General features: G+C 47.8%; 1 protein-coding gene and 1 long non-coding RNA gene across 10 annotated transcripts in view; one reads left to right on the plus strand and one right to left on the minus strand.

The window, feature by feature from the left end:
* Positions 1–21,366, plus strand: part of TRAPPC9 (trafficking protein particle complex subunit 9) — a 588,199-nt gene that overhangs the window by 15,971 nt on the left and 550,862 nt on the right. For 5 of the 7 annotated variants that reach the window (XM_073230280.1, XM_073230285.1, XM_073230286.1 and 2 more), the window contains one exon: positions 18,888–19,485. In XM_073230280.1, coding sequence (XP_073086381.1) covers positions 18,888–19,485 — 598 coding nt within the window. Of the gene's footprint in view, positions 1–3,074; positions 3,220–11,769; positions 11,926–18,887; positions 19,486–21,366 lie in introns of those variants that run through there. The other 2 variants (XM_073230284.1, XM_073230283.1) reach the window with 2 other exon arrangements.
* Positions 8,529–12,256, minus strand: LOC140848061 (uncharacterized). Of its 3 annotated transcripts, none has more exons than XR_012128617.1 (3): positions 12,086–12,235; positions 10,564–10,720; positions 8,529–8,931 (listed from the first exon to the last, which is right to left on the minus strand). It is a non-coding gene; the product is annotated as an uncharacterized lncRNA (long non-coding RNA). The 3 variants fall into 3 exon arrangements; XR_012128618.1 differs by having other exon boundaries at positions 10,578–10,720; positions 12,086–12,228; XR_012128616.1 differs by lacking the exon at positions 10,564–10,720 and having other exon boundaries at positions 12,086–12,256.

Consider the following 21,366-nt stretch of genomic DNA (forward strand, 5'->3'; position numbering starts at 1 on the left):
CGTTGGGGTGACACTGGGTGCTCCAGGATAATCTCCCATCAACAAAATCCTTAATTCAATCACATCAGCAGAGCCCCTTTTGTCATGGAGGGTCACATATTCCCAGGTTCTGAGGATCAGGGTGTTGACTTCTTTGAGGCCACTGTGTTTCCTTCCATAGGATAATCATGCATATTTTGAATGTTTTTGGGAAATATCAAGATACACATGGTCTATGAGTTTGCTAGGTTGTCCTTTTCTAAAGGTGGGAGGGTCCCACTAGGGGTCTGGACCCTGTGCCCTGGTCCATGTCCCATCGTGCCCCCATGCGGTGTACTTCTGATGCCACTCCTTTCCTGGGTCTAACTCCCACCCTCCTCTGCCAAGTTCAGGACCCCCATTCTCCATCCAGCTTTAGTCTTATTTCTTCTGTTTCTAGTCAAGGGTATTATCTTGTTTTTTTGTGCACAGTTTTATGTATGCATATACATATATATGTATATTGTTTTCCTATTTTTGTATTTCCCCATCATTGCTGATTGTTGTGATTTGGAAGAGAGGAACATGCCCAAGCTTGAATTTACCCTCTATCTTGACTGGAATTCCATTCCCTGAGAAGTTGTCTATATTCTGCCAATCACCTTAAGGTTCTTTTTCAAGTTTTCTCAAAAATGACATTTATTGGTTAGTGGGTTTTATGTGGATATTAAAATGTTTTCAACTTAAGTAGCTGCAAAGGGCATAAACCTCAGCATACTGAAATTTCAACATAAAAAAGTTACTTTTAAACGTACCTAAGTGGAATCTAAAACCATGTCATTGTAACCCACTGACAACATACATGTACACACTCTTCTTTAACCTTGAAGATTTCCACTCTACTTCGTGTACCACTTCTTTATACTTTTACTTATCACCTGACAAACTTCCCTTCAATGGAAATACCTGTGTAAATTGAAATTTAAAAAATTGAAATTCCTAAGCCAAAAGGCTCTAAGGATTAGAATCTTTTTCTTCTTTGTTGCTTTATTATTAAAAATTACTATTGGCACACAATTGGCTGAAAAATTAAAATTTATTATAAATTTGGATAAATATTAGATTAAGATAAAGGTAAGTTTTATTGGAGATAAATCTCTTTATGAAATAAATATTTTAAAGCCATTTTATGGACCTGAGAGTGTTTATTTTTTGCTTGAATGAGAGAGATTATGCACCAATCCTATTGCCAGTTTTAGTTTTTGTGTGTGTGTTGAAAGCCTTGTTCACATAAATAAGTAGAATGGGAACAGAAGAAATTATAGAAGTGTCTCTCAATTCTCTGAACTCAAATGTGATTAAGATCAAAACTCATTTTTAGTGATTTGTCAGCTAACAACACAGCAGGTTTTCCTTCAATTTTGTTGAAAGAAAATAACTGAAACTAGTTAGTTTGCAAAATGACTTGTTATCCAGTCATGAGAATCATTCCTGTTCTTAATTTCTGGGCAGTACTACCGAGAATTAGCACATGACTCTTAAATGCACTTATTGCTCATTTACCTGGAGGTGCCCCGTCTAACCCGACGTGCTCAGCAGCTGGGAAAAATGAAATCCGGTTCGTTCCAGTTCGCCGTTGCCAAGTGAGAAGCACTGATATGAGTGACAGGATCCAGTAATATTGGGGAGTGTTCCTGAAGACCAGTGTCCGGGGAGACCGAGTAAGGGTCGTGACAATGCTGGTGAAGTGACCCATGTCTGAATGTGACACTGATCTGCCAAAAGCAAAATGAAACCTGTTTTTTCAAAGGGAAACTTCTGACTTTCTCCCATTGAAATCACTCAAAAGATGCAACCACAGACTGAGCTGTGGGAAAGGAAATACTCACCAGCCTTTTGTCGTTGCTGAGAACAGTACGATGGACAAACAGCTAGGTAGAAGACTGGCTTTTCCCAGCATGCTTTTTACAATTCTCAAAAATTCTAATTGTAAGGAAAAATTATCCAAAACGTGGAGGTGAGGTAGAGAGATGACTCTTTCAGAGTCTGCTGAGTGTGGTGTGGGGTGAGTCTGGTGGTGTCATTCGGGGCTTTGATGACGTTGTTGGGGGTAGGTGCGAGTTCCAGAAAGCTGACAGTGACTTCAGCTTCTTGAGCTCCAGCAAGGCCAACGGTACCGTCTTGCAGAGATGCACGTGAGATGACAGTTCCAAATCCACAGTTTTATTTTGTGTTCATTTTCCAGTCCTACTCCTGTATTATTTCTTTCAGGGAATGTAGATTTGATTGTCTCTTTCATATGCTTTTTGGAAGCCTGCCGTTTCCTTCCATTTAGGAGTTACATTTGATACAGGTTCATTTTATATGTTTGTTATCAACTTTATGGAACACATTATTGCGTATAATAAAATGTGCCCACTTTAAGTGCCAGAGGCCAGTGAGGTTTGAATAATGTAAACGCCCCTGTAACCACTGCCACAATCGAGGTGTAGACATTTCCAACGACGCAAAAAGTCACTGCACGCCTTCCCAGTAGTCAACCCCGTCTGGGGCCTGCGCCTCACGTGATCCTCCTGCCACGGCGAGGGTGAGTCATCCTTCCCGGAGCCTCCCATACATGAGGTCATTTGCTCTGTGTGTGACTTTCACGCACACATCTGGGAGAGCCATCCACGCAGCGGAGTGTATCGGGACTTGATTCTTTTCTATTGCTTTGTCAAATCCCCCTGTCCTTGTTGTGGAACATTGGGTCATTCCTCTTTTGTGGTGATTATGAACGAAGCCGCTATGAGCATTCGGGGGCATGATTTTGTGCCTCTTCCGAAGAGGGGAATTACTGGGTCATCCAAGTGAATGCTTGTGTGTGGAATGGAAACTGCCAAACCTCATACCAAAGCCTTTGTGCCATGTTACGTCCCACTGGCAATGCTCTCCCGTCACTCTGTCTTCTGTTAGCTGCGGAGAGGCCCCGCCCCGGGAGCTGGTGTGGGCAGGGAAGCCCTGCACGTGCGCCCCTGGGGGGTGAGCCCGAGGCCACACGGCCCGGTGCGGGTCGGCCCCTCCCAGCGCTCTCCTTTCCCGTCTGTCTGCTCGGCTCAGCGAGGCTGGGCTCTCAGTCCGTCTCTCGCAGCTGCGCATCGGACACAGGCCCCAGGCGAGGGCTCCCCTCCGGCCCGGGACAGCCCTTAGCTGCCTGCTGCCAATGTCTCAGAGCAGCTGTTTTCTCTTTCCTCCCAGTACTCTGATGCTCACAGAGGAAGGGTGAGTCTCATTGCCGTTACTGTCCCTGTATTTGTTTTTCACTTTTTGAAAATTACACTTTTACATACTTTTAAGAGAGACACATAGCTAAGGCCCGAGGCTCTGCTTGGGGACAGGGGCGTCCTCCCCTTCCGCTGTCACCTGCACTCTCTCTGCTCTGACAGGCTCTCCCTTAGGCGGGAGTGGGGGGCCCAGCTTCCTCTGCAAACACGGTCTCAGGTAAGTCAGCCTCCTGAACGAGCCAGGTCCTCGTGGGGCTTTCAGGGGGAAATCGAGTCCCTTAAAATGAGACGATACAGAGTTCTTAGAATAGTGACTCAGATCGCCGGTGCCCAGCCAAATGGTAGCAGCATACAAAGGCTGTAAAGCAGGTGGGCTTCATGTTACCCCCTGCCTCCCTCGCAGCATGCCACTGTACCCCGGGAGCCCTCAGGCCTTTACTATCCTCCCCTGCCCGGGGTTTGTCCCTGGTCTGCGGCCCATGTTCTGTTATCACGTCTCCTTTTGCCCATGTAACAACAGTCCGTGGAAGTCCTGACCCAGTCCTGGTCCCTGTGCTGGAGATGAAGCTTCTAGGACCACGTGTGGGTCAGATGTGAGCTACCTGCCAGGTGGAAAGTCTCCTGACAGAGATGCGGAGGTTGGGGAGGGAGCCCTGGGGAGTCGGGGGGCACCACCGAGGACGGAGGACTTGGATTAAGATTTGAAGAATGAGGAGAGCTTCGCCCAATGGGCATGTCAGGGAAGAGGGAGCATGGTGTCGGCAGGAACTTGGGAACAGGAAGAAAGACAGCCCGAAACCAGTAGTTCAGCCAGGATGAACCGTGCAATGGGGCAGGGACTCGGGGTGGGGCTGGACTGGGAGACAGGGAGCAATCTTTTTCGATTTAAAAGAGAATTAAATCACATGCTGCACAATTCACCAGTTGAGGCTCAGTACGTTCTGAGTCGTATGCAACCACGGGAGGTCTTGTTGAGGGTGGCTTCCCTCGGGCTTTCTGAAGGGTCTTTTGGGCTCTTCATGAGGGCACATGAGGACTGACTCGGGGAAGCTGGAGCAGTGCTTGGATCTGGGAAGAAAGGAAAGAATTTAGCGATGTTTGTGCTGAGCCGAGTAGAGCGACAGCAGGCTTCCTGTGATTTGTGAAGCAGTGTACGGAGGCCCCCCAGGAAGCCCCGGCCACAGGCTACAGCTTCTATAATAGTCAAAGCCAAGGGAACCATAAAACACCAGGAGTCTGGCCCGGGACCAGGCCGAGGTTCCCAGAAATCCTCCCTTCTGGGAGCCTCAGGAGGCGGAATTTAACAAGGCAACTGTATGGAACAAATTTTTTTAGCTGCCCCAGTGACGATCTGGATGAAAGGATGTTGAAAGGAAATTGGTCTGCACGTACAGGCTGTTCTTCCTTTTCTTAGGCCAAGGGAGTGTTGCTTTCCAAACCTGGCTGTGCTTTTAAAAACACACATTTCAAGGCCACACCTCCAGCGTTCTCATTCAGTACCTCTGAGTCAGGCCAGGAAATCGTGGTGTATTTTTAACTGCTTGACCTTCTTTGGAACTCTCTTTACAATGATTTTTAAACAACTGCAAACTTAAGATTCAAGTATAGTACAAACTTATTTTTCTGAACCACGTTAAAGGGCTGACCTACTGCCCCAACACCTCTAAAGAGGTTAGCATGTATTATCCACAAGCAAGGACATTATCCCGCGTGACCACAACACAGCCACCAAAATCAGGAAATTAACCTTGATATATTATTACCATCTGATCCTCAGGCTCCATTCAAATTTCACCAGCTGTTCCAATATTCCAGTATTTTCTTTTCATTTTTAGTAAAATGATCCAGTCTAAAATCACACTTGATCTTTAATTGTCCTGTCTCTTCAGCCTTCTTCAACCTGCAACAGTTCCTCAGTCTTTCCTTGACTTAGATGAACTTGACACTGCTTTTAAAGATTACAGGCCAGTTGTTTCCTAGAATGTCCCTAATTTTGGTTTATCTATTTCTTCATGCTTAAATCCAGGTCATGCATCTTTGGTAGGAATATCATGGAAACGGTTCTATGATCTCTTTATTCTGTATCCCTTCGGGTGGTGCATGATCTAGATTTGTCTCATTGCCATTGATTTGATCTAAATCTTCTCATATAATTGACACATAACATGGTGTAAGTTTAAGGTATACAACATGTTGATTAGATATACTTGCATATTGTAATGTGCTTACCACCATAGTGTGCTAACACTTTTGTCATGTCACATAATTTATCATTTCTTTTTTGTGGTGAGAACATTTCAGATCAAGTCTCTTAGCAATTCTGAAATGCACTCTAGAGTATTGTTAACTATAATCACAAACTATGCATCGGATCCCCGCACTTACTCATCTTTTACCTAGGAGTTTGTACCCTCTGACCAACACCTCCCCATTTCTCCCACCCCCCAGTCCATGGTAACCACCATTCTACTCGGCTTCTGCAAGTGATCTGAATCCTCTTTGCTCCAGAAAAAGAAGGAAAAAAGGGGCAAATGGCAAAGGTATGGATACTCGAAGTTAAAAAAAAACCTTCCACTTGATCATTATTTGAATAATTTGGTCTATGTATTTGAATAGTTCAGATAAATCCTGTATCAAGCTGGCAGAAAGCAAAGATGTAGCTTAAGTCTTTTAAAAATTAGCCTTAATGCTGTAATATTTAAGACACACAAAAGGTGTAAAGAATAACAAAAATTGAATTATAACTTGAAAAGTAATATCCAATATATATTTCCAATTGGATTATTATATATTGTTTTATATGCTACATATAAAATATATAACGGAATTTGAATTCTCAAACCACTCAATTCAAAAATTAACCCACTGCCAATTCAGCTAAATCTCTCTTGTGAATTCCTTCCCACTCTGAATTTTTCCAGAACTGAGTGACCCAGACTGCCCTGACAAAGTGACAAAATCCAAGGTTTTGGAAGCAATTTAAGTTAATTAGGTCTTAATTCAGGCCAAAGATGTTTGTTTTTTCTTAAATAACTACTTAGATTGTTCTGACATCTGGTGGTCACACGTGGAATTGCAGTTACTCCTTTGTTAAAAATCCTCAGGATTTTCTCATTTTTTTTCGTATTTAAACTTTATTTTGAAATGTAAATCCAGTTTTCTTAAGTTGGGTATATTATAAGTTATACTCACAAGCTTTCTGGGTCTACAAGAGACCACCATGCACCGGGGAGAACTTTTTAAGGATTAGCTGCTCACATTTCTAATTTTTTAGTCTTATTGATATAGTTTCTTGGTGTGTGTGTGGTTTTCCTTTGTAAATTCCAAAAATTTGCTGCTAATATATGACAGGCACTGAGATAGATGTTAGCATGAAAAGTATAATCTGGATGGCAAGTTAATTAGTGCTTCATTATACTCCATGAAACAGGAAATCTCTTAATCTATAAAGGAAGGAAACAGCATAGTCAGTAATATTTACTGATCACCTATTATCTGCTGGGTTATTTCCCAGAAATGTGAAAGCACATGTGCCTTTAAATGTAGTAAATAGTAAATTACAGTCATTGCTCCACTGATAGTTACTCTTGAGATATCTTGGATATTAAATTCATTGGTGAAAGTCTAATGAAAAATAGGTTTACATAATCTCCAAGTATCTTTCCACAAATTACTTATTAATTACAGCGTGAAAAATAATACATTTACAGTGGAGAAACTTGGCAGACTCCACCTTAGCCAAGTGATCAAAATGATCACAACGGGAAAAACCAACCCCATGCTCCTCCCGAGAGAACGCACTAGACTCATCACTGATGCGGTTGGGATTGCAAAAAACATACAGCCTCAATCTCATCCTGAGAAAGCATCAGACAAACTCAAAGTGAGAACATTCTACAAAATAGCTAGCCTGTATTCTTTCAACATATGAAAGTCATGAAAGACAAAGGAAGACTGAGCAACTATTTCATATAAAAAAATAATTTAAAAAATGAACTAATTGTAACGTGATCCTGGACAGGAGAAAATAGCTATAAAGTACATTACTGGAATCAATTTATATATTTACCCAGAGAATGTAAGGCGAAATGTGAGTAAGTGATGACTACGGGTAAAGGGTATATCGGACTTTGACAATTTGTGCAGTTTTCTGTAAGCTTGAAATCATATATTAAAAAGTTAACCCCCCAAAAAGTGTTCCCTAAAATAAGCTCTTGAGGAAAAAGAACTGGTCTTATTAAGACTCATTTATTTTCCATTATGATAGCACTATTATGTATGCTTTTTGAAGAAAAAGAAATGAGGAAATACGGAATAAAAGAACACCTCCAGTCACCCCACACGTCAACACGGACAAGCGCCGCCCGGGAAGATGCAAGGAGCGGGAACCCGCGAGGCGGGCACTGTTCTGGGCTCAGCGAGTGAGAGCGAAGCCCAGGAAGCACGCCCGGGCACGGCTCGGGGGAAACGGGAGAAGGGCAGGGGGTTTGCTTTGAGGCCGGGAGCTGGGCTCGGAAATGGAGGCGAGCAGGTGGGGAGGAATCCCAAGGGCTGGAGGGGAGATCTGCGCGGACCACGACCGTCCCCCGAGTCGGTGAGCGCAGCGCGGCGCACCGCCCGCCTCCGACACGTATTTCTGGGCTGAATAAAGGCGCACACACGAGGCAGGTCCTGCGGTCCCACCGGCCCGACGCCGAGTCCCGGCGCCGGGACCCCAGGCCCCTGACGCACGGGAGGAGGCCGGGGGCTCGGTTTCCAGGGCAACAGGCGCGGGGCCTCAATCCTTCCGCGGGCGCCCTGCGTCACTTCCGGCCGCTCCTCGGCCTGAGGGTCCGACCGGGACCGTCTCCCTTCGTCTAGTTGGGGTTATGTAGCGGGGATGGGATTAGTCATAACGGGCCTTTGGTTCTACGGTAAGACCCGGCTGGGGGAGACGGGAAGCTTGGCTTCTGCGTCCCCAGCCAATCGCTTCAAACCTGTCCCCTCCACTTCCCCCACCCGGACGCCGCGGGAACCAGAAGCCCGGCCCCAGCCAGTTCTCGAGCATGCGCACTCCCGCCGAGGCGGTCTCGGGCATCCAGAGCTCCGGGATTTGCGCGCAGCCGGAGGGAACGGGGAGGGCGGGCGCGCGCGCACGCGCGCTGAGTGGCTGCGTAGAGGCCCCGCTCGCGGTGCTGCTGGGACCCCTGTGACCGGCTCTGGATTTCATTCATTCATTCTTGGAACGGATTGATTGACTCGGCTTTCGTTGAAACCTTGGGTCGGAGTTTGTGCTAGGCGCTGGGGAGGCAGAGTTGAGCCGGACTGCAGGAGGCACAGTTTGGCTGATTCTGCAACCTTCCTTCCTTTGCAACCTTGTCGCCTCCCTTCTCCGCACCAATCCGATGTGAAATGGTTCTTGCAAAGGGAGGTGGGTGTCACACAGTCTATCTTATTTCAAGGACTTTCCCTGAAGGCTCCCCATTTCTGAAAGCAGCAGTTGAACACTGAAGCGCCTGACTGGAATCCCGGCTAGCCTCCCAATTACTTTACATTCGCCTCTGAAAGGAGATCATGGTTATTTGCGGAGGGGTTGTGAGGTTTAAAATGAGCTTTGGCGCTTACCTTGCGGTTGAATCCCAGCTTTGTCCTCATTAGCTTGTATGACTTTGGGCCATTCAAGGAGGCGTCTGGTTGTCCAGTGCTGGCTGAGACTCGAGTCCGAATAATCCTGAGATGAAGAGTTCAGTAAATCAAAACCAAAATTTTGGCTCTAGATCTAAAGCACACTGTCCAACCAACATATTGGTAATAAAACTGACTTGTAAATATCCATTATCTGATTCCTTTGTTTTATATCTCAGTTCTACACTGGGGCAGAGAAAAAGGGCGTGTTACTGTGTAGTCAGTCCCCTTAAATTAGAACAACCTACTTTATAAGGTTATAGTGAGGATTGTATAAGAAATTTGTGCCAAGCACATTGCACATTACCTGCCAGGTAAATGGTATCTACCATGAGTGTATTATTTTGAGGGAGTAGATGAGAAAAACCTGCTCAAGTGTTTGGTTCTTACTGGTACCTAATATATGTAGTTAAATAAATGAATCTCGTCCCTCTTGGGAACTAAAAAGCCCCTGTGAGACATGGCATTATGGACGGGTATCTGAGTGGACTGTTCCGTAGAGCAAAGCCCTACAACATGGAAAGGAGTGAGGAAATCTTTGTAAGGATGTTAGGGAGTCAGAAATCCTGAGAGGTGATGGGTTTTGCCCAAAGTGGGGTGATCCTATAACCCAGCTGGAACCCTTTTAGCTGGGACAACAGCCATACGTTGGGATTGTCCCGGGCAAATCAGGATATATAATCACCCTAACCTCAAGTTGTACAAGTAGCACATAACAGAATTGAACCAGAACTTCCATCTGTCCCATTCGGTCTCAGTGCTTTCTCATACTTGATTTAAAAAAATTAATCCTGATAAAAGCCCTACGATGTAGATTATCCACATTTTGTAAATGAAGACTGAGATTATAGAGTCAGTGATGAAGTGGGTGCTCCGACCTCTACTTTTGATTCGCATTTCAGTGACAGGTCTCGACCCCATGTAGCCTCTTGGAGGATCCATCCTCGAGACCCTGTGACTGGATGTTTCAGGAAAGCAGATTCTGTGTCATTTTACTGGAGAACTTTTTAATAAGGCTGTGTATCATTAAACTTTCCACCTGTTAGGACTTTTATACGGGGATCTGGTGTGGGTGTGAGGTTGGGCCTGATTATTTAGATGCTCAAGAAATGTTCAATCTATGAAAGGAGCACACAGGAGCAGGACAGCCCTGGGACTGGTCTGGACCACCCCCATTTGATGACTGTGGGGCTGTCAATGCAATGTAAATGTAAATGTATGTCAGTGTAAAGCCCTTAACAAACTGTGAGCCTTAGTTTTCTCCGTTGGTGAAAATGCCTAATAGTCTCCTTTCCTCCTCAACAGATTTGCTGGGACAATTAAATAATATGAGTCCACTGTAAACAGAGAAACACTCTACAAAAATAGCTGTATTTTCTTTTGCCAGCTTTCCAAATGACTTGTCTTATCCATTTATAGAGAGAGTAAGGACAGAGAAGGATCATAGAGTTGGATAGCCCTGGATTTAAATCCCTAAATAGCCCCAGCCACTTGTGGGTCCCCAGCCAAGTGGTGTGTCCTTTCTGGACCTCAGCACTAGGAATAGCTACCTTGCACGGATCTGTGAAGACTGTGAGCTAAGCATGGGGCTCTATTTCTGGCAAAGAGACCTCCATAAAGAGACCTCCTTTTAATGTACATTTTCTGCTTTGTAACTGTGACCCTGCACTCTCAATACCGTGGAGCAGCCACCTTGAGCTTTTTGTAGTGTCCCGGAGGCGCTGTCCCTCAGCTCTGGACATCTCTATTGCAATCCCTTCGTGGCTGTCTGGCACGCTAGAGATCCACTCTGTTTTGCCCTGAAGATGTGGTCTGTTTATAACTCATTCCTTTTCCTTGGAAAACAATTCAATAAAAACTCAGTTGGTTTCCCACTTACCCTGGGCAGGGATGAGGGAAAGCATATTATTATTTTATAAAAAAGTATGAGTAATAAAATATGCCATAAAATAGCACTTGGGCACATAGCAGAGAATCAATAAATGCTTGCTGGCTTAAAAGTGATAGCTCCGTTTTTCCGAGCCTGCTGTATTTGCTGAGAGCACTACTCTTGTTCTCCATTACCTTTTTTCATAACATTTTTTAATTGAAAAAGGTTTTCATTTTGCGTATGGTGAAGCCCTCCAAAAGAACACAAAAATACACAAGAGGGTACTCTGTTCTCTCAGCCCTCTCTGGAGGTGCCACTAACAAGTCCTGGGTATCTTTCCAAATATGCTCTTTGTTCCGAGGTATGTATGTGAATTCCTTTTTATTTATTTGTTTGTACCAGATCGGGGTTGAAATCCTATGTGGCTTCTTCCCCCTGCTGGCAAGCTGGGCGCCCTGGCCCTGGACTAAGGACAGCTGTCCCACAGCCCGGGGCCGGTTCCAAGCCCATGGTGTGGGTGCGGCGCTGGGCCCTCAGAGTCGCGGGTGCGGCAGTCCACGAGGGTGGGGACCGCGCCCCAGCTAGGGCTCCGGGCGGCTACTTCGCAGCGCGCCCCGCGGTCCCCGGCGGGCCTCCTCCCCCCTCGCCCCTCCTCCCTCCCCTCGCCCTCCCCTCGCCCCTCCTCCCTCCCCTCGCCCTCCCCTCGCCCCTCCTCCCTCCCCTCCCCTCCCCCCTCCCCTCCCTCCCCCTCCCCTCCCCCTCGCCCCTCCCCTCTCCCTCGCCCCTCCTCCCTCCCCTCGCTCCGCCTCCCTCCCTCCCCCTCCCCTCCCCTCCCCCTCCTCCTCTCCTCCCCCTCCCCTCCCCTCTCCCTCGCCCCTCCTCCCTCCCCTCGCTCCGCCTCCCTCCCTCCCCCTCCCCCTCCCCTCCCCCTCCTCCCTCCCCTCCCCCTCGCCCCTCCTCCCTCCCCCCGCCCTTCTCCTTCTCGCCCGCCCCCACTCCCGCTTCTCCCTCGCGAGTCTCCTAAAGCCCGGAGCGGATCGCCGGCTTGGCCCCGGTCCCGCGCATGCGCAGGAGCGGCGCCGGTTGGGCCGCCGGTCGGAAACTCCCGCTCGGTGCCGGGGGAGCGGCCGCAGGCAGCTGGGCCCCGCCGCCCGCCAGGCCGTCGGCTCCGTAAGTGCGGGGTGGGGGCTGCCGGGCAGGGGGTCGGCCGACTGCGGGAGGCAGGGCTGTGTGTCCGCGGGCGAGGGCGCGGGTCCGCTGTGCCCGCGGAGGGGTCGCCCCGCCACGCCTGCCGGCGCCCCGGGCACCCCTGTACCGGCCGCGGCCGCACCTGCCGCCCGCGGCTCGTCCTGCTCCCCGCAGAGCGCCGCGGCCGTCCGTCCGGCCTTCGGCCCGCGGGTCCGCCCCCTCGGGCTCGCGCGCCGCGCCCGCGGCCCACGTCCCGGGCCTCCCTCCGCTCCCCTCCCAGCCCGCCCGGGATCCCAGGCGCCGGGACGCCGCCTCCCGGGGCAGGTCCGCGCCGCGCCCGCCCTCCGTCTTCTGCCCGTGGCGACCCGCCTCTAGCCACCCTCGCACCGCAAATGCCTTTAACCTAGAGTTTGCTCGTGTTAGGATGGGGTGCTTGTCGATTGCACATATTTTTATGGCGAGGGATTAAAATGTTGAAAGCAAGGTTCGGTTTAGTTCAAAATGAGCTGAGGGCGTGGCGCTGACATCCTCCACCCCCACCCCTCTTAAACCAGTGACTGTCTATTTTAAAAAATAGTTACAGCCACTTCCTAGGCCAGCCCAGCTAGTATTTATTAACATGAAACAACAGCTCTAGAGACATGATGTTGGCAGACCCAGGTTTTGTTTTTTATTAAATCGTGTGGCAGACTAGTAGTATAGAGGGAAAAGTAGTTGTCAAATATTTTTAGAAGTGACTTTGAGATATCGTTCATGACCCACAAAATGCCCCCATTTGAAGTGCACAGTTAAGCGGTTTTAGTCAGTTAACAGCTGTGCAGCCGTCACCATTAGGGAGCATTGTCATCGCCCCCAGAAAGGAACTCCGTGCTCACTGGTGGGCACTCATTCTACCCGCGGCAGGTGCATGGCAGCCACCGATTTACTTTCTGTTTCCATAGATTTGCCTGTTGGGCATTTAAAAAATGTGGAATCATACAATGTACGGCCTTTTGTGACTGGCTTCGTTCACTTGGCATTACATTTTCAAGGTTCATCCCTGTTGTAGTAATGTCAGTGTTTTGTTTATGGCTGAGTAATATTCTGTTGTTGGGCACACCACCTTTTCTTTATCCATTCATCAGTTGACGGCCGTTCATGTGTTCCCTTTTTATCTATTATGAATAACAGAGTGCTATGAACATTCGTCTACGTTTTTGCATGGACATTTTTCAAATCTCTTTGGCATGTCCTTAGGAGTAGAAATGCTGTTTATATGGAAGCTCTATGTTAACTTTTTGAGGAACTACTAAGTCGAAGAAATGTATTTTTGATGTTTTAATATTTGTATTAGATTAGCCTCAGACACCAAAACTGAAACAGTGCCAGGTCTTATCTCATCACATTCTCCCTTGAAGAAACCAGTGGGAAAGCATGGACTCTGGAGCCTGGGTTCAGTTTGTCACTTACAGATTAAGAGCAGGTGGCTGGGCCTGGGGCTCCTCACCTGTAAGATGGAAGATAATAATGGTGATTTCTTAGGACTTGTGAAGTCTGAACGTGTAAGTTGTAAAGAGCCTAGTGCAATTCCTTTTCCCACCTTGTATGAGACAGATTTCCTTGTGTGTTAGATGTATCATCTGAATTTGGGGCAAAAGTGAACAAGCAGTTTGCTGATACTGAGCTGCTTCTGGGAAAACTGTTGCTTGAGGTTGTAAGGTCTGTGGAGCTGTGATGTGGATTTGATTTCTGGTAGGCTTTTTGGTGCCTGGTTAGAACTGGAAGGGGCCCAGAGGGGTCATTTGGTTCAGGGTGACTTAGTTGTTTAGACACCATAGATTGGTAAATTCCAAAAAAAACTTAAGGATCAATTACAGGGTTGTCAATTTTAATTTTTGCCCAGGCAGGACAATGGAAAAATAACCACCATCTACTCTCCTCGGCACTTTGTAAAAGCAAGAGTGTTTTAATGCGCAAAAGCAAGGAAGGTCATGACCTAAAAATAAATGACAATAAACATTAGTACTTATAAAGCACTTAAATTTACTTCAGTTTTGTGAAAAGCTCATACATACTTATTTTTCTCATTTTACTTCAGACTAGAGAAATCGAACACCTCCTGTGCTCAGACCTGTATTTGAGGCCGGTTGTCTACCTGTGTTCAGACTGGTCTGCCCCGGTAACACACTTGCCTTTTTGTGCATTGACTTTTCTGCTCACGTAGGAAGGGCTGAGCAGGAGCAGCTACGCAATGTATTGGTGGAGGAGAGGCTGAAGCTAGGCTCTAAAGCAAGCTATCTGCTGAAAACTAGACTGTAAGGTCCTTGACATCGGACCCTCTTTTTTTAAGTCTTGAAAAATTTTTGAATTCATAATCCATCAAAAATGTATGCAATGTTTGAGTACATTTTAAAGAATGGCAAAGCAAACACCCCGTACCTGCCGTCCTTAAGAAACAGAACGTAACCACTACTTCTGAAGTCTGCTGTTTGTCTCTCAAATTACTATCCCAGTTTATTTTTTCTTTACAGTTTCACTGTATGTGTGAGCACTGTATCGCTTCATGTCGCCCATTTTTGGACTTTATTTAAATGGCATCATGCTGCTTGTATTGCTCCGCAACTTGCTCCACTTGCCCTTTGCGTTTTGGGGATGCCTCACCATTCCTGCAGAGTGGCTCCTGGGCACTCATTCTCACTTTTCGTAGTAACCCTTTGCGTTAAAAGACCCGAGTTTATTTATCCATTTTCCTGATGGTGGTCATCTCTGTCGTCTCTAGTTCTTGCTTCTTTGAGGTTCCGTTCATGCCCCCTGCCATCCGCACGCCAGAGCTCCTCTAGGGGGGAAACCGCGGGGCCTCGGAGGTACCAATCTGCAGGCCCCCTGTCACGGAGGAGGGCTGCTTTGGTCTACGTCTTTGCCAATACTTGGTGTTTTTCATACTTAGAGTGTTTTGTCTGCATACGCATGTTTATAATCCATTATTCACAGTAGTCCAAAGCTAGAAAAAACCCAAATAACCTTTGATGTAGGAGTGAGCAAAATGTGGTCTATACATAAAATGGAATATTATTCAGCATAAAAAAGGAAATCCTGACACATGCTACAACAGGGATGGACCTTGAAATCATTCTAATAAGTGAAATAAGCCATTCCCCGTAGGACACCTGGTGTATCTTCCTGCTTAAGTATGGGACCCAGAGCTGTTAGATCCACAGCGGTGAGCGGTGGTGGCCGGAGGCTGGGGACAGTGGGTGAGGGGACAGAATTGTCTAATGGGTACAGAATTTCAGTTGGGGAAGATGAAAAAGTTCTGGAGATGGTTGTGCAATAGTGTGAATGTATTTAATGCCACAGTACTATATAATTAAAAATGGTAAATTTACTGTTACTATATTTTACCACAGTACATTTTTTTTTTTTTGCAGTCTTTTGGTTGTGAAACGGTCTGTCACTGTGGTACTGAGGTGGGGCATCTTTCTTTCCATGGCCTGGCTATTTGAGTTTCCTCTTCAAAGATGTCTTTTTGAGCATTTTGCCTATATTCTGATTGGGTTATGCATCTTTTCTCACTGATGGATGGCCCATCGTCCCGCTGTCATTCATGGGAGAGCCTGTCCTCTCCCACTGCTCTGCAGTGGCACGTCTGCTGTATCTCACGTTACTATTACTGGGCCTGGTTCTGGGCTTGATTACATCCTGTTTTTCTCCTTATCCTGTGCCAATACTGTGCCTACTGTAGCTTTTTATTTGTTCTTTCTTTAATCCCCACAGATTTGTAGAAATACAGTTCATACATCACACAGTTTACCCATTTAAGTATACAATTTACTGGTTTTATTGCATTCACAGAGCTGGACAGCCATCACCACATTCAATCTCAGAAGAGTTCATCTCCCCCAGAGAAACCCTGTGTCCCGTTAGCAGTTATATTTGGTCTTGCTGTCTGGTGGACACATGCCTCTGCCCAGTGGTGGTGTTCAGGAGTTTCCTGGCTATTCTTCACTGTGAATTAAGTCGCTATATTCCATAAAAAGTCTGTAGGAATTGCAGAATTGCACTGAATCTGTATTATCAGATTGGTGAGAATTAACTTCTTTATGATATTAACTCCTTCTGCTCATGAATGTATCTGGGATCCTATCTTTTCATCTGTACCAAGCCTGGCCCATGGGGAGTCCTCACCAAATGCTGGGTATGTGAATGATGAGATTTTGTAAGTCGTTGGTTTCCACTGTAGCCTTCATAAAAGAGAAAACTAAACTTCCGTGAAACTACGTGACTCACTATGGCCACATGGAGTGGCGGTCAGTGCTGGAACTGACTGCATGGATGTGCTACCAGCAGCCAGCGTTTTCTGCCACCTACCGCTACGGGTAGCAGCATCCTTTTTGCCAATGTGTGCTGCTCGTCTGCTTTAAGGTTCATTAATTTGGTCTTATCTGCAGGTGGCTTTTCTCAGATGGGCCTGTGTGTGATTTGTGCGTGTGTTAATAAAGATCTGTGTTTGGGAGAATTCCATGCCTTGTGTAGTGCCTGGCACAGAGTGCCCTCTGCGCACACGGGTGAATTGGGAAAACCATAGTAATGGTTGGAATTTCTATTACGATTCAAAATTCTCAGTTTCTGTAAATGATGATGATTCCGCGATACAGCCCATCTTAATTTTGGAGGCACACACTGAGTGACTTGATGCAGCCTCAGTATTGAGGAGAGAGGGCTCTATAGGAGTTTTCTCCTTCTTTCCTTTCTTTTTTAAAAGCATTTTTCCTCTTAGGCCTTACAGATGTTTCATCCATTCAGCAGTGCCGTGCCCGGCGCTTGCGTGGTGCTGTGATGACGCAGTGCTCGTCAGTAAGGCTCTTTCCTCTTCTGCCCTGGGCCTCTGTTTTCTTCTCTGTACGGTGAAGGTTTAGGGGAGATGAGTGTTTTTTAGTTTCTGTTAAACCCGTGCTTCCTTTGAGAAACACAAAAACTCCAAATCTTTCTCCTTCAACCCCAACCCTTAGGGTTTTGAGCATCCCCGAAGGGGTGCCACACCTCTTTGTTGAAGGTTGATTTGGTGAATGATTTTGGTTCATTCCGAGGCGATGCAGGAAAGGCTCTTCGGAGAGTTCGTGCTGGGAGGGCGTGGGAGGGTGGGGGCATCGCCCTCCAGGTGCCCGTGCAGGGCCCGTGCCGGGGGTTAAGTGCGCCTCCGGCCGGGCCCCACTGTGACTCTGACCAACGCAGTGCACCTTTCTTTGCCTCTGTTTCTTCATATGTGGAGTTGAGGTGGTATTATTTAAAGGTTTAAATGAAATAATATACATACAACCATTAGTGTCCTGGGTAGAAACCAGGTATGTGAGGCAGCCACGGGTTTGGGTTCTTTTTTTTTCAATCTTGCCCATTCTCCTCTATCCACGTGTAGTTTGAAGTTTGTGGAGGGTGAGGGTTGAAATCTAAAGCCCCTCGTGGGGTAGGTGGCCTCTGATGCCGTCCTCCCTCGCTGCTGCCCTTCTTCCTCGCAGCCCAGGATGACATTCCTGCCCTTAGAATTATGCAGAGGGCATGTGGGAATGGCCTTTAATTGCACTGTTTCAGCCGGGAGGGTGCTGCCATGGCCTCTGCGGTCAGGTGCTCGTGACCTGAAGGCTGTGTAGTTTGCATTTCCTACTTAAGGACAAGAAAACAATAGTACAAATACAAAATTACATAAAGGGTCATGGAAGGGGCCCTTGCAAGTGGGGCCTGAAGCCTAAGCTCCGTCCCTGCAGGGTACAGCCGCCTCCAGCCCCGAGTGCTGCATGCCCAGACTCTGAAGCACACCAGTGGCCCAGTGGGGATGGTTGGTGTGTCTTACCGGCTAGGTGGTGTCTTGGTTGTGTGGTGTATTCCTTATCTGATACAGTGAGCTCATTTGGTCTCATTAGCCTTTTAAAAAATGTAGACATTTTATTCTGAGATGGAATGTAGATTCCCGTGCAGGTGTAAGAAGTGATACTGAGGAAGCCCGTGTACCCTTTGCCCAGTGTCCCCCAATGGTACTATCTTGCAAAACTACAGTCCAGTATCAAAGCAGGAATATTGACTAATAACCCTTTGAAGTATATGTTATTCTCTTTTTTATTCATGATTAAACTGAAGTGCGGAGAAGCGCACAGTCCTGCCCAGGTCACGCAGGTGGGCAGCGTCTGGTCAGGGGGTGTTATACATGGTCTGACTTTCAGGCAGCGCTGTTCCCGTTGAACTGGTCTGTGGGAGGGGCAGCACCCACCTGCTGCTTTGCTCACTCTCTCAGGGGGCAGTTACCAGGTACCTCCTGTGAGCCAGATGCTTTCGTACAGGTTATCTAACCTAACTCCCCAACAGTAGGGTGAGTCAGGTAATGTTTTCTCTTTGTATCTGATGAAATTGGCCCAGAGAGGTTATAAACACTCTCCCAGAGTAGCATAGTTCATAAAGGCGTGCTAGTAGATGTGTGTAACCCCTCCTTTTAGGTCAGGCAGTGTGTCAGGTACTTCACCTTTACAGCTTCGGGTAATCCACATGTAGCCTTACACGGCAAGTTTTATCATTTCCATTGTTTTCCTGCTTAGGTGCTCAGGGAGCCTGGAGTTCAAATACAGATCTTCTGATCCCACTGTGGTTCTTTTCATTATTTCCTCCTTAGGGAGTCGGGTTCATTCATTGTCCATTTATTCATTCAAAAACATTTTTGAGCACTGACTTTATATCCGTACCTGGCTAGGTGTTAGAAATGGAAAGGAAGAGACACCCCTTCTCTGTGAGAGCTTGGAGCCTAGTCCGAGCCACAGGATTGTGGTAAAAGCTCTGGTAGCTTTATGCAGAACTGTAAAGACAAACTGTATTCCACAGCTTTGCTTGGCGCTTAGCCTGCCTTCCAGGAAGTAGACGTCAGGATCGGTGCGTCCCAGCGTGGCCAGCAGTGTGCACCTCACAGTCTCCTTTCCTCTCTCTAGGCAGAGGCTTCAAAATGAGCGTCCCTGACTACATGCAGTGTGCTGAGGACCACCAGACCCTCCTTGTGGCGGTCCAGCCTGTGGGCATCGTCTCGGAAGAGAACTTCTTCCGGGTCTACAAGAGGGTTTCCTCGGTGAGCCAGGTCAGCGTGCGGGATTCCCAGCGAGCGCTCTGTATCCGCTACCGGCACCACTACCCGCCTGAGAACAACGAATGGGGCGACTTCCAGACCCACCGCAAGGTGGTGGGCCTCATCACCGTCACAGACTGCTTTTCGGCCAAGGACTGGCCGCAAACGTTTGAGAAGTTCCACATGCAGAAGGAGATCTATGGCTCCACGCTCTACGACTCCCGGCTCTTTGTCTTCGGGCTGCGGGGGGAGATCGCCGAGCAGCCGCGCACCGACGTGGCCTTCTACCCCAGCTACGAGGACTCTGAGACTGTGGAGAAGAGGGTCGAGGACTTCATTGAGTCGCTGTTCATTGTGCTCGAGTCCAAGCGTCTGGACAGGGCCACAGACAAGTCTGGGGATAAGATCCCCCTTCTCTGTGTCCCCTTTGAGAAAAAGGACTTTGTAGGCCTGGACACAGATAGTAGGTAAGTTTATCTACAGGCTCACGTGCTTTGTGCTTGGGCTGTAGTGATAATCATATGGTAGAATTTTATTGTAGCAAAGGGTAGAAAGGCACAGGCCATTGGCTTTTCAGACTTGCGAAAATAGATAGCCTTTGGTTAAGGGAAATCTTTTTAGGGTCAGTGTGTACACTTACTCCCCCATTTCAGCCAGGACCCCTGGGGACCACGGAGCTGCTGTCCAATACAATAGACACAGCCACTTGTGGCCGTGAGCACCGGAGAGGTGGCTAGTCTGAGCTGAGATGTGCTGTAAAGAAAATGCGCATCAGAGACTGAGACTTAGTATGGAAAGAAGCGTGTAAAATTCCTCATCAATATTTTTTATATTGATTACATGTCAAAATGATATATTTTACATATATCAGGTTAAATAAAACATATTATTAAAATCAGTTTCAAGTGTTTATTTTTTACTTTTAAAATGTGGCAACTAGAAAACTTCAGTTATGTGACTCACATTTTATTCCTATTGGACAGCGCTGCCCCAGCCCACAGTCGGAAGCTCATTCACTCCGTCCCTTTGATTCACTGAGGAGACGCTGACCCTGGAGAGGCGGCAGGGCTGGGCGCCTGCTGCTCTGGACGTGAGCCTGGGCTCCTGCCCCCCAGGCCGGGCGCCTCCTTCCTGCCCGATAGGCACACTCAGACTCCTGGCTCAGTCAGCCAAGATGAGCTTCAGAGTGTCAGGAACACTACTTGGGGCTTCTTAAAGAGCGCCTTATACACATGAAGGTGGTTTCTGTTCCCTGGGTCACAGGGAGGGTTGGACAGAGCAGGAAAAGAGCAGTCCTCACATTTTCTGTGTGGTTAAGTGCACAGCCTGCTTCACACCAGGCTCACAGGTAGCTCCCCTGTGCCATGTGCTCCCCCTCTGCTCTCTGCTCTGTTTTTGTGTATTTTCCTTGCAGCATCCATTCAGCAGGAGGGGAAGAGATGCAAGCTTAGGTTGCAACTGTTTGCCAAGAGGCGGTCCCTTTGCTAGGGACAGCGTGGGGGTAGCTGTGTCACTGCCTGGCCTGTGGCCGTGGGCTCTCCAAGTCCCTCCTTCCCGCTCTGTCGATTTAGGTGATGGTTTCACAGGTTGCCATCCTGTGCGTGCTGGCAGAGTGCCCAATGCAAAGTAGGAGCTCAGTGTTTCTTGAATTTACCGAAGGTCAGATACTGACTTTCTGCTTGTTGTTAACATGGAGAACACAGTACAGAACTGAGAAAAAGTAAAACAGACCAGCCCTGCCGGTGAGCGGCACAGAGCAGCCCAGGTCCGCCTGCCTGTGGTTGCCACGTGGGGTCTGGAGGGATGATCCTCTCCTCACCAACCATGTTTATGTGGCCCAAGGAAAGGGCAAGGTGTGTGTGGCACCACAGCCCCCTTGGCCCTCACAGTGGCCTTCTGATCTACACGCCCGTGCTCCCCTTTGCTCCGTGGCACCCGGGCCCCTGCCCAGTGGTGGAGCAGGGGTGTGCACCAGGCCCCCTCCTCTGCCTCCGTGCACTCTGCTCCCTGCTCAGCAGCCCGCGGCCTCACCGGGGCCCAGCCCCGCTCACCCACAGACTGGTGGGGGAGCGGCCAAGCCACAAAGGCAGCCTGGGCTGGGCACCTGGCTCTGGCCCCTCAGCCGGAGCCTGCTCCCTTGCCACATGAGGCACTGGTGACATTTTTCAGTCATTGCCTTCTTGGATTTGAGGCTGCAGACCCACCAGAGAATGCCAGCTTGTTTTTGCCTTTTGAAACCTGCTCACAATTTGGCAGAGTAACGAGACTGGTTTGGGTCACTGTGCCTGGCATAGTGGCTAATAATACTACCACGCATTTATTGAGAGCCTCCATGTGCCAGGCACGGC

This window comes from Manis javanica, chromosome 2, assembly GCF_040802235.1.
Source record: "Manis javanica isolate MJ-LG chromosome 2, MJ_LKY, whole genome shotgun sequence".
Classification (NCBI taxonomy): Eukaryota; Metazoa; Chordata; class Mammalia; order Pholidota; family Manidae; genus Manis; species Manis javanica.